At 50.1% G+C, this 12,271-nt stretch overlaps 1 protein-coding gene across 26 annotated transcripts in view; it reads right to left on the bottom strand.

The window, feature by feature from the left end:
• Nucleotides 1–10,624: 10,624 nt before the first annotated feature.
• The window catches only part of PBX4 (PBX homeobox 4), a 60,223-nt gene continuing 58,576 nt past the window's right edge, over nucleotides 10,625–12,271 (bottom strand). For 12 of the 26 annotated variants that reach the window (XR_014837386.1, XR_014837383.1, XR_014837382.1 and 9 more), the window contains one exon: nucleotides 10,625–11,297. Coding sequence is in view for 12 of the 26 variants with exons in the window: in XM_085012240.1 (XP_084868366.1) it covers nucleotides 11,211–11,297 (87 nt within the window). In the remaining 14 variants the exon portion in view is untranslated. The remainder of the gene's footprint in view (nucleotides 11,298–12,271) is intronic. The other 14 variants (XR_014837387.1, XR_014837390.1, XR_014837388.1 and 11 more) reach the window with 5 other exon arrangements.

Here is a 12,271-nt window from a genome sequence, read left to right as displayed (position 1 = left end):
GCCTGGGGAGTTTCCGTTGTGGCTTAGCAGAAATGAATCTGACTAGTACCCGTGGGAATGAAGGTTCGATCCCTGGCCTCACTCAGTGGGTTGGTGATCCTCCACTGCTGTGAACTGTGGTGTGGGTTCCAGGCGTGGCTTGGATCCCGTGTTGCTGTGGCTGTGGTGTAGGCCAGCAGCTGCAGCTCTGATTCAACCCCTAGCCTGGTGGGAGAGAAAAAGGGAATTGGATTTTTTTTTTTTCTTTTTCAGCTGCCCTGAGGCATATGGGTGTTCCTGGGCCAGAGATAGAATCTGAGCTGGAGCTGAGACCTATGCCATAGCTGTAGCAATGCAGGATTCTTAACCCACTGCCTCAGGCTGGGGATTGAACTGGAGCTTCTGCAGAAACAACCTGGATCATGAACCCACTGTACCACAGCAGGAACTCTGGGAATTGGATTTTTTAAAATTATTTTTACTTTTTTATTTTTTAATTTTTTTGTATTTTTGCCATTTTCTTGGGCCACTCCCGCGGCATATGGAGGTTCCCAGGCTAGGGGTCTAATTGGAGCTGTAGCCACCGGCCTATGCCAGAGCCACAGCAATGTGGAATCCAAGCTGCATCTCGGACCTACAGCACAGCTCACGGCAACGCCAGATCCTTAACCCACTGAGCAAGGCCAGGGCTTGAACCCGCAACCTCATGGTTCTTAGTTGGATTCGTTAACCACTGAGCCACGACAGGAACTCCAGATTTTTTTTTAAATGTTTTTTTGAAGCATAGTTGATTTACAGTTTGTGTTCATTTCTGCTGTCCTGCAAAGGGATTCAGTTATACATATATATACACATTCTTTTCCATATTATTTACCATTATGATTTATTACAGGATATTGAATATAGTTCCCTGTGCTATACAGTAGGGCCTTGTTATTTATCCATTTTATATATAATAGTTTGTGGGCATTGGATTCTGAGAGGGGAGAGAAAGCAGAGGCTGGATCTGCTTCAAGTTGTAAGATTGCCCCCTGGTGGCCCAGTGAAGAACAGGAAGCGAGACAGGCTGGTTCACCTGCAAATCCTCTGCCCACAGAAAGTAGCCTGAGCCAGGCTGCTATGGCCTTTGTCTTCCTGTCTCAGTCTCTCCCTTGGAAGACTGGGAACAAGATGACCCCGGACTGCCCAAGAGCATGGGCCCCATCCTCAGTGCTTTGAGTCCTCAATGCTCATATGATTCTCACTAAGTCTTAGGGGCAAGAGCTTCTTCTTCTTCTTCTTCTTTTTTTTTTGGCTGCGTCTGCCGCATAGGGAAGTGCCCGGGCCCAGGATTGAATCCAAGCTGTAGCTACAGCAACGCTGGACCTTTTAACCTGCTGCAGCGGGTGGGGATCAAACCCACACTCTGCAGCAACCCAAGCTGCTGCAGTCAAATTCTTAACTCACAGCACCATGGTAGGAACTCCCTCATCTGCTTGAGTTCTACAAGTCCATGTGCCTGAGCCTGGAGCCTGGACGCCTCTCTACATTCTTCTACATCTGTGGCATATGGACATTCCCAAGCCAGAGATTGAATCCGAGTTGCAGCTTTGACGTACGTCACAGCTGCATCAATGCTGGATCCTTAAGCCACTGCCCACTGTGCCAGGCTGGGGGTTGAACTGACACTGCCACAGAGATAAGCCAGATCATTAACCCACTGCACCACAGTGGGAACTCGGGGGCAGGAGCTACTTCTATTTCCACTTCACAGAGGGGATAACTGAGGTTCAGTGAGGGCAGGGAAACCTGTTGGGAGAGACTGGACCCCCACCAGGGGCCAGCCCAGTCTGCAAGAGCCCAACTTCGAGTTCTGCCTCTATACATCCCCAGAGTCACCTCCCTGTGCCTCAGTTTCCCCAATTTTTCAGCTGAGGGACGCTGGGGAGAATAGCATTAATATCGTCTTCAAATATTCTCGTTTGCTGATTTTGGTGTCCACTAGTGATTCTTGCATGAGTCAGTGCAATCATTGGCCAGTGGGGGGCCCATCAAAACTGCTCCTCTGACCATCATTAATAAGTTTACAGATAACAAATGCTGGAGAGGGTGCGGAGAAAAGGGAACCCTCTTACGCTGTTGGTGGGAATGTAAATTGAAACAACCACTATGGAAAACAGTATGGAGGGTCCCCAGAAAACTAAATGGATAACTACTACATGATTCAGCAATCCCACTCCTGGGCATCTATCTGGACAAAACTACAATTCAAAAAGATACATTGGAGTTCCCATCGTGGCACAGCGGAAACAAATCCAACTAGGAACCATGAGGGTGTGTTGAAGAATTTCAGGGCAGTGGCGCAGCAGGTTAAGGATCCAGTGTTGCTGCAGCTGTGGTACAGATGGCAACCAAGGCACAGGTTCATTCCCTGGCCCAGGAACATCCACATGCTGTGGGTGTGGGGAAAAAAAAAAAAAAAGCTTAGTTTGGAGTTCCTGTCATGGTGCAGCAGAAACGAATCCGACTAGGAACCATGAGGTTGCAGGCTCGATCCCTGGCCTTGCTCAGTGGGTTAAGGATCTGGCGTTGCTGTAAGCTGTGGCGAAGGTCAAAGACGTGGCTCAGATATGATGTTGCTGAGGCTGTGGTGTAGGCCGGCAGCCGTAGCTCCGATTTGACCCCTAGCCTGGGAACCTCTATATGCCGCGGGTATGGCCCTAAAAAGCAAAAAAAAAAAAAAAAAAAAGAATTTCAGGGCAGAGATCAGGAATGAGGCTCTGTGCTCTGGAAAAACTGGCAGAACACGCCTTCAGATAGTTAGATATTTTCAGGAGGAAATTGAGAACCCTATTATTTGCATCTTTTGATACTTAGAAAAGCATGAAAATCATTAACTGAGACACCTGCTCCTTGAGATGAGCAGCCACCTTCTGCCGAGACATGTCCTTGATTGCACATCTTCCTTCTTCAGAATCATAGATAAGTTGGCCTCCTCCCCACCCCTTCAGAGCAGTTGCTCAGAGCTGAGAGTCTGTCTTCTGAGCAGTAGTTCTCAGTAAGTCCCCCTGTAAAACTGAAGCTCTCACAATGAATTTTTTAAAAGATTAATTCATTAATTATGTATTTGTCTTTTTAGGGCTGAACCTGCAGCATATGGAAGTTCCCAGGCCAGGAGTTGAATTGGAGCTGCAGCTGCTGGCCTACACCACAGTCACAGCAGTGCCAGATCCTAGCCACATCAATGACCTACACCAGAGCTTGCAGCAACGCTAGGGTCTTAACTCCCTGAGCCACATCAGGAATGCCTGTATTTTCTTTTTAAAGCTTCTTCTTTTTTTGTGTATATGTCTTTTGAAGGCTGCACCTACGGCAATATGGAAGTTCCCAGGCTAGGGGTCAATTTGAAGGAGCAGCTGCTGGCCTATGTCACAGCCACAGTGTGGGATCTGAGCCGCGTCTGTGACCTACACCACAGCTCGCAGCCATGCCGGATCTTTAACCCACTGAGCAAGGCCAGGGATTGAACCCACATCCTCATGGATACTATGTCAGGTTCTTAAACCACGGAGCTGCCGTGGGAAATTCACATCATGCATTTTTATTTCATTTGACAATCTTTACAAATTCTATGGCAAAATAAGGAACCTAACGATCTGACAGCCCAGCATCCTGTCTCAGTTGGTCCCAAGGGCTGGGTGTCATGTGTGGGGTCCATACCCAGGCAGGGGCAGTTACCCTAGTCAGGATCATGCACTCCAGGTATATGGCTGCCACTAGCCAAACTCTAACCTAAAGCCAGCTTTTTTTTTTTTTTAATCACCCATCAATCCCAGACACTTTGCTAATTAATTAGTATGATGAATATTAGAACAGATTTTTCTCTGATGGGAGGAGTGGGGATAATGTGTGTGGATCACGGAGAATATTAACAGCTCTCCCACTCAGACACCTGATCAGAGTGCCAGCCACATCTGGAGCTGGTGAAAAGGCTCCCAGGACTGGCCCAGGCCCAATGAACCAGAACTTGTATGTATGTATGTATGTATTTTGCTTTTTAGGGCCGCATCAGCGGCATATGGAGGTTCCCAGGCCAAAGGTTGAATCGGAGCTACAGCTGCCAGCCAATACCACAACCACAGCAGTGCCAGATCCGAGCCGTGTCAGCAACCTACACCACAGCTTACTGTAACGCCGGATCCTTAACCCTCTAATCGAGGCAAGGGATCAAACCCGCAACCTCATAGTTCCTAGTTGGATTTGTTTCCATTGCACCACTACCGGAACTCTCAGAACTTGTATTTAAACCCATTCCTGGCCTAGACCTCTCAGAGTAGCCCCCTTGCCTGGAGACTCTGAACTGATCTTGTATCCATTTGTTTGGAACCCTGCCCAGGTTATAGTGGCTTTTGCTTCTATCTGTGGAAACTTAAGCAGAGAGTGTGCCTTCCTGAGGGCACCTGACCAGGTGAGTGGAGGTGTGATTTCACAGAACCTGTGGGAGGGGGAGCTATAGCGGATATAGTGAGCTATATCCACTCACCTCTCAGAGGCGGCCCAGGGCACGGATCCCCAGTCCCTCCCACCAAACCGACTCACAAATCTATGAAATACTACACAAATGGCATGCAAAAGAGATGCAAATCCTACACATATTTAACTCAAATAAAGCAAATCATGCATATTATATGCAAACAACAAACACATAGGCAAATGTCATGAGAAGCGGGGGGTGCCTGGGTCAGGAGTGGGGATTGTCAAACACATGGCAAGGGACATGTTGAGTGTAATAGAAATGGTGGAGGTTTCCTGTCCTGTGACTGGCCCTTTATGTGGATCAGCCCTTGGGCCCCACAGCTACAAGGTGAGGGGGTCTTGTTATTACATCTCTGGTCCCCAGCCCAGGAGAGGCAGGTTTCCAGGCCTCCAGCTCTGTACTCTCTGAGGGGCCATGGTGACCCCTGGTGGAAGGGGGTGGGACAGCAGCTGGGCTCAGCCTACTCCCACCCTCATCTCTTCCCTATGCAGTGGTCTCCAGATTCACCTCCTGTGGGCTTCCTCTCAGGTAAAACTCCTGATCATCCACTTCCAAGCCATAGGTTGTGGAGGGATAATGAGTAGGACTGCACAAGGGGACTGGTCAGTGTTCCAAGGGCCCTGGCTCCTTTTCCTGCATAAGCCTCGTAGGGACTTCTAAAATGCACACTTTGGAGGAGTTCCTGTCATGGCCCAGTGGAAACAAATCCGACTAGAAACCATGAGGTTGCGGGTTCGATCCCTGGTCTCACTCAGTGGGTTAAGGATCCACCGCTGCCGTGAGCTGCGGCGTAGATTACAGACATGGCTCAGATCTAATGTTGCTGTGGTTGTGGTGTAGGCTGGCAGCTGTAGCTATGATTGGACCCCTAGCCTGGGAACCTCCATATGCTGTGGGTGCAGTCACCCCAAAAATAAAATAAAACGCACACTTTGGAGCTCCCACTGTGGCTTAGCAGTAATGAACCTGACTAGCCTCCATAAGGATGCAGGCTGGCTCCCTAGCCTCACTCGGTGGGTTAAGGATAGGGTGTTGCTGTGATCTGGTTTCAGATAAAGTGCTGTGGCTGTGGCTGAGGATGTAGTGTAGGCCAGCGGCTGCACCTCTGATTCAACCCCTAACCTGGGAACTTTCATATGCAGCAGGTATGGCCCTAAAAAGCAAAAAACAAACAAACAAACAAACAAACAAACAAACAACCAAGTTCATTTCCCACTAGTATATAAAGAAATGAGAGATCACTTCTCTGCCAGCCTCAAATCCTTGGTTCCTTCCCCACTGGCCAAGGCTGTGACCTGTCTCTCCTTCTAGAGATATTTTTGCAAATGTCTCCCCCCGCCCACTTTTCAAAAATGTACACCAACTGTAATCCTTCCTCCTCTTTGCATTAATGCTTTGTGGAGAAAAGCTGCTTCAGCCTTTTAAATGGTTGTATACTATTCCACTATATGGTTGGACGGCCTGATTTAAACAGTCTGCATTGAGAGATATTTATTTTTTTGCCACGTCCATGGCATGTAGAAGTTCCCAAGCAAGGGATAAAACCCATGTCATAGCAGCAACCCAAGCTGCTTCAGTGAGAACACCAGATCCTTAACCTGCTGTGCCACACGAGAACTGCTATTTTCATTTTTTTTTTTGTAGTTACAAAAAATGTGGCAGGAAATGCATCATTTTGCACTCTTTTGCATATACTTGTAGAAAAATTCTTAGAAGGAAAACTGATGAGGGAAGGGGGTGTGCATTTTTAATATTAATAGATTCTAGAAAATTGCCATTTTAAGCAGCCGTACTGATGAGCAGTCTCCCCAGCACTGCCTTTGGGCTCACACTCTTGGCTTTGCCTGTCTCTCTCCTAAATGGGGATCTGGGATGCAGGTCACAAAGCCTCTGAACCTCAGTGTCCCCACCTGTTGCATGGCGGTGGCATCAGCACCCACTCTGCCAGTGAGGTGGGCTCAGAGGGTGCTGCTCTCTGCCATGTAATCCTTATGGCTCTATTACTGTGGTGTGGCCACATTTTAGGCCTTTTTTGAATAGAGCAATATGAAATGTTAAGAAAGTGTGACTTTAGAAGCAGAATTTGACCTAGGGAGTTTCCTCAAATTCAAACTTCCAAGGAGTTCCCTGGTGGTGTAGTGGTTAAGGATTTGGCATTGTCACTGCTGTGGCTCAGGTTCCAACCCTGGCCTGGGAACTTCCGCGTGCTGTGGGGCTGCAAAAAAACTCAGCTAACCAACCAACCAACCAATCCTCCAAGAAACCCAGCGGGAAGGTGGCAGCCAAGTGAATCAAGAGCTGCATTCACACCACGGCCACAAGAGGGCGCAAGTGAGCCGAGGCTCCAGTTCCACCTGGGATGGGCAAGTTGCTGCTTTGTCTATTTCCCTTAGGGCCGCCACCCCACCCCACCTCCCACACCCGACCCCACATGATTGTTTCCGAGGGCCCACCCTCTCCACCTCCTCTCCAGTGCCCAGACCACCTTCCCTGGTACATCCCACCCTCTCCCTGCCCAGCAGCTATCATGTGTACTGCCTCAGGTCTCTGATACTCCTTGGCCTCTGTTGATTTCCTAGTTGCAAATCTTGAGAGATGACTGTGCTGTCTGATTCTGGATCTCTGACTGTCTGTCTCTCTCTCTCTCTTTTTTTTTTTTTTAATCTTTTTGGTCTTTCCTAGGGCTGCACCCCCTGCACATATGTTTCCCAGGCTAGGGGTCGAGTTGGAACTACAGCTGCCGGCCTACACCAGAGCCACAGCAACATGGGATCTGAGCCTCGTCTGTGACCTACATCAGACATCACGGCATCACTCGATCCTTAACCCACTGAGCAAGGCCTGGGATCGAACTTTTGTCCTCATGGATACTAGTCGGGTTTGTTAACCACTGAGCCACGATGGGAACTCCTCTGACTCTCGCTCGAACTGGTTGGTGGGCCCATCACTCCACTGAACTCATGCTGCTCCAACCTGGCAATCACTTCTCCACTCTTACTTCCTACTCCTGAAATCTGTCCTTCTGGCTTCCATGACATCCTCTCTTGATTCTCATCCTATATTCTGGCCTCTTCTGACTTCCAGATTTCTCTCCTGAACACAATTCCTATGTCCAGGGGTGTGATGGACACCCCAAGCCTGCCAGTCTAAAGCTGAGCTACCTTCCCTCTGTGAGGTCCTCGTCTGATCTCCCTGCAGCTCAGTCTAGCCCATTCTGCTCATCAGCAAGTCCTGCAGGTTCACCTTCCCCTCACCCTTCCCACTCCTGTCTGCACTTGGCCACCCACTATCTGGGTGATCACAGGACACTGACCTCCCCTCTCTTCCTGAAGTCTGTTTTTTTGCCTTTTTAGGGCCGCACACTTTTTAGGGCCTGTAGCATATGCAGGTTCCCAGGCTAGGGGTCAAATTGGAGCTATAGACACTGGCCTATGCCACAGCCACAGCGACGCCAGATCCGAGCTGTGTCTGCGACCTAAACCACAGCTCATGGCAACTTCCAATCCTTAACCCATTGAGTGAGGCAAGGGAATGAATCTGAATCCTCATGGATACTAGTTAGATTCATTAACCACTGACGGGAACTCCCTACAGTCTGTTTTTGATGAAGCAACGAAATATGAAGACCTGAGTTTCCCGGGGTTGCTCCCTGATCACACCAGGCCTGGCTTCTTCCAAGGGTACCTCTCGCCCTCCCTCCAGCTGGTGGGGGCACCTCGGGCAGCACCCACCCTTCACCTCTGCATGCTCCCTTGCTCACCTCCTTTTTCAAAGGCACCCTTCTGAATGGGATGTCAGCCATACAACGGAATGAAGCACTGACACATGCTACGATGTGACAAACCTTGCAAACATCATGTGGAGTGAAAAGCCAGACATGAAAGGCCACATATTATAAGATTCTATGTCTATGAAATGTCCAGAGACAGAAAACAAATTAATGGTTGACAGGGCTGAGGAGAGAGAATGGGGAATGACTGCTAATGGGGATGGGTCTCCTTTTGGGGGTCTCACAAGAGCTGGAGACCCCTCAAGCTGTGGTTTGGGGGCTGCTCAGCATCCTAACAGCTCCTGCTGGCAGGGACAGGGTGAAGAGCAGCTGGGAGGGCTCAAAGGAAAGATCACATGTACAGGGCTGGGGGGGGGGGCGGTCCTAATGGCTGTCCGCTGCCTGCACTGAAGATTTGAGGGAGGGGAGGTCCCATCGTAGTGCAGCGGAAATGAATCCGACTAGGAACCATGAGGTTGTGGGTTCGATCCCTGGTCTTGCTCAGTGGGTTAAGGATCCGGTGTTGCCGTGAGCTGTGCTGTAGGTTGCAGATGTGGCTTGGATCTGGCGTTGCTGTGGCTGTGGCTGTGGTGTAGGCTGGCAGCTATAGCTCCGATTCGACCCTTATCCTGGGAACCTCCATATGCCGTGGGTGCAGCCCTAAAAAGACAAAAAAAAAAAAAAAAAAAAAAAAAAGATTTGAGGGAGGGAAAGAGGCGGCAACTAAGCAAAGAGCCTGGTCTACAGCTGCAAAGATGGGAACTACTGCAAATATCCAGCATTGGGGCTGAGGAGCTCCTACCACTGCACTTCATTCATTGGAGGAAGACCCTTCCAGACACAGGGGTGGTGGACACTCTGAGATACATCATGTGGAGAAGAGCAGGGCATGCCAAGTGGGGATGCTTATGCAGGGACACACCCAGACTGTCCCAGATCATCTCGGCAGGACACTCTAAGGACGGGCCTGCTGTGGTCACCTGTGCAGAAGGGGCCAGGGTCTGGACAGGGATGGCTGAGTTTGGAGTACCTATATTCAAAATCCACCTTTTTTTTTTTTTTTGTCTTTTTCTAGGGCCGCACCCATGGCATATGGAGGTTCCCAGGCTAGGGGTCTAATCGGAGTTGTAGCTGCCAGCCTATGCCACAGCCACAGCAACTTGGGATCCAAGCCGGGCGGGTCTGCGACCTACACCACAGCTCATGGCAGTGCTGGATTCTTAACCCACTGAGTGAGTCCAGGGATCAAACCCGCAACTTCATGGTTCCTAGTTGGATTCATTAACCACTGAGCCACGACGGGAACTCCCCAAATCTATTTCTTGGGAGTTCCCGTTGTGGCTCAGCAAGTTAAGAACCTGACTAGTATCCATGAGGATGTAGGTTCAGTCTCTGGTCTTGCTCAGTGGGTTAAGAATCCAGCTTTGCCACAAGCTGCAGCATAGTTTGTGGATGTGGCTTGGATCCGGCGTTGCTGTGGCTGTGACATAGGCTAGGAGCTGCAGCTTTGATTTGACCCCTAGCCTGGGAACTTCCAAATACCGCGGGTGTGGCTGTTAAAAAGAAATACAAAAAAAGAAAGAAAAAAAATTTCTTGGCTCTTAAAAGCAACAGAAATGGAGCCATGGAGGACAGTATGGTAACAGAGTGGGGAGAGCAGCTAGCTACCCCAGAGGCCCTAGGTTGGGGTGGGCATATGTCCGGGGTGGATGGGAGATAGAGGGGCGGGGGGCCAGGCAGGAGTCCAGGGACTCAGTGACAGGGCCAGGCTTCTTCGATTCTAGGACACCTCTGCACTCAGCCTTTTGAGGTGCAGGCTGGGATCCCACTGAGCTGCATGTCTGTAAGCTGGCGGACCCTCTCTCCTTATGGTGTTAGGCACTAGAGTATTAGCAGCACTGTGGGGACACCCACAGGGGTTGGAGACAGATGGGGGGTGGATCTCTCCAGCATGGGGGCCTTGAGGCCAAGAACTGGGAGAATGGTGTTGCATCCAGCTGGCCAGGGTCTGGGGGTGAGCTGATGTGGAGGCGCAAGGGAGTTGGAACACTCTGTGTCCAGAAATGACAGTGTGGGGTTAGGGCCACAGTGAAACTGACTGACGGGTAGATGGGAGCACTTGCTCAGGGCCTTGAGCTGTCCTGAGCCTGGGCTTGTTAAATTCTCCCAAGAGCCAGATTTACCATCTTCTCTCCCAGTATGGGGAAGAGGAGGAGGAGATTGAGGGAAGGTCCCACTTGAAGGCTGAAGCAGAGAGGGAAGTAGGAGAGGGGACAGAGAGGGACATCCAGGAGCTGGGGAATGCTGAGTGCTGAGCCTCAGGCCAACAGGATTTCAAGAGCACAGATGCAGGAAAGCACTTGGGAAATATATCGTCTTTAATGACATTCCAACCAAAAATGGTAGAACTTGTATTAACAGAAAAAAAGAAGAGTGTCAAACCAATTCCCAGGAAAATTCTGAGTTTACAGCAGACTTAAATCAAAGTTGTCTGAAATGACACAAGAGAAGTGGGTGTGGGAAGCAGGGTCTGGGCAAGTGGGCACATGAATGGACAAAGGAGCAAACAGAATCACAACTTACACAACTGTGCAGCTGCAGCCCTGCTCCTGTGAGGTCAAGCGCCGCTAGGAACAGCCCTGGGAGTGAACGACATTGAAATAAAAATCAGTCCAAAATTTTAATGGGAGAAACTGTGCCAAGTCCTATAAGAAATAGTTCAGTTTAACCAGAGAATTAGTTTTCAAAAAAACCAAATGGGGTTGGGAGAATGAGCAGCGTCAGCCCGTTTCAAATCTCAGCTGACAAGCAAAAGATGGCCTCAGTGTTGCCTGCCGGTCAGCTCGGGGAGCGCTGCCTGCTGTCAGTTCTGGGTTTCCTGAGGTAACACGAGTGCCAGAGAACCACCACAGGGCCCACCATCCTTTTTTCTGCTCATCCAAGTACTTAATTAGTTGCGTCTGAGATGACGTGACCGGGGTCTCCAACAGGTGAGGTGGTTGACATTCGCTTCACCTGCCAGCTGCCTCTGGCCTAAAAAGAAAGAGACAGAGAGTTGGGTTGCAGGGTGGGGGGTGGACGTGAGACTGATGACCCGCCAGGCCTCCACATCCCTGAGGTGGCTTAGAACATGCCCAGAGCCAAGAGGATGAGCCAGGAGGTGGGGGAGGGATGGAGGGGGTCAGTCCTGGGTCATAGCTGGCCTTGCACATGGATGTGCTTCAGTGGCAGGAACTGGCCTCCGCTGGCCGGGCTCTGGTAAAGGACTGACGAGGCACCATGGGGCATAGTTGAGCGTGAGGGAGACCCAGTGGGGTCTAGAGCTGACCATGGTCTCTTGAACATCATGGTGAGACTCGGTGAGCAGGAAGGTCAGGAGCCCAGCAGGATGGGGCCTGGTTGGCAGTCATGGGTGGTCAGGAGCACTCTGGCTGCAGAGCAGGGACTGACATGTATCAGGCACACGTGATCTTGGGACATCTGTCCACAGGAGCCCCCTCCCACCATGATGGAAACCACTACTGACAATGGCTCTTCTTGGGCTGGCTCTTCCAAGGTGAGTCCTGTTTGTAGCCCATGAGAGCAGGGCCATTCCCCTTCCCAACTCATGCTCTGGGACCTGGCCACCAATGGGCGCCCAGATATCACACCCTCCCTGTGACACTGGCAGCTCTGCCTCTCCTGAGTCCATGGCCACCACCATCAGACGGTGTGGCACAAGCTCCCCTTCAGCTTCTTCCTTTTTTTTTTTTTGGTCTTTTGTCTTTTTAATTTTTAAAAATTTTTTTAATTTTTAATTTTTTTTGTCTTTTGAGGGCAGCATATGGAGGTTCCCAGGCTAGGGGTCTAATCGGAGCTGTTGCTGCTGGTCTATACCACAGCCATAGCAACTCGGGATCCTTAACCCACTGAACGAGGCCAGGGATCGAACCTGAAACCTCATGGTTCCTAGTCAGATTTGTTTCTGCTGCGCCATGACAGGAACCCCGGTCTTGTCTTTTTTAGGG

This window comes from Sus scrofa, chromosome 2 (genome assembly GCF_054392235.1).
Source record: "Sus scrofa isolate SSC_HxYL_T2T_F1_AM1 chromosome 2, Sscrofa_HxYL_maternal_Yorkshire_Landrace_v2.0, whole genome shotgun sequence".
Classification (NCBI taxonomy): Eukaryota; Metazoa; Chordata; class Mammalia; order Artiodactyla; family Suidae; genus Sus; species Sus scrofa.
The sequence above is the reverse complement of the archived record's forward strand: the minus strand, read 5'-3'. Positions and strand labels throughout refer to the sequence as shown.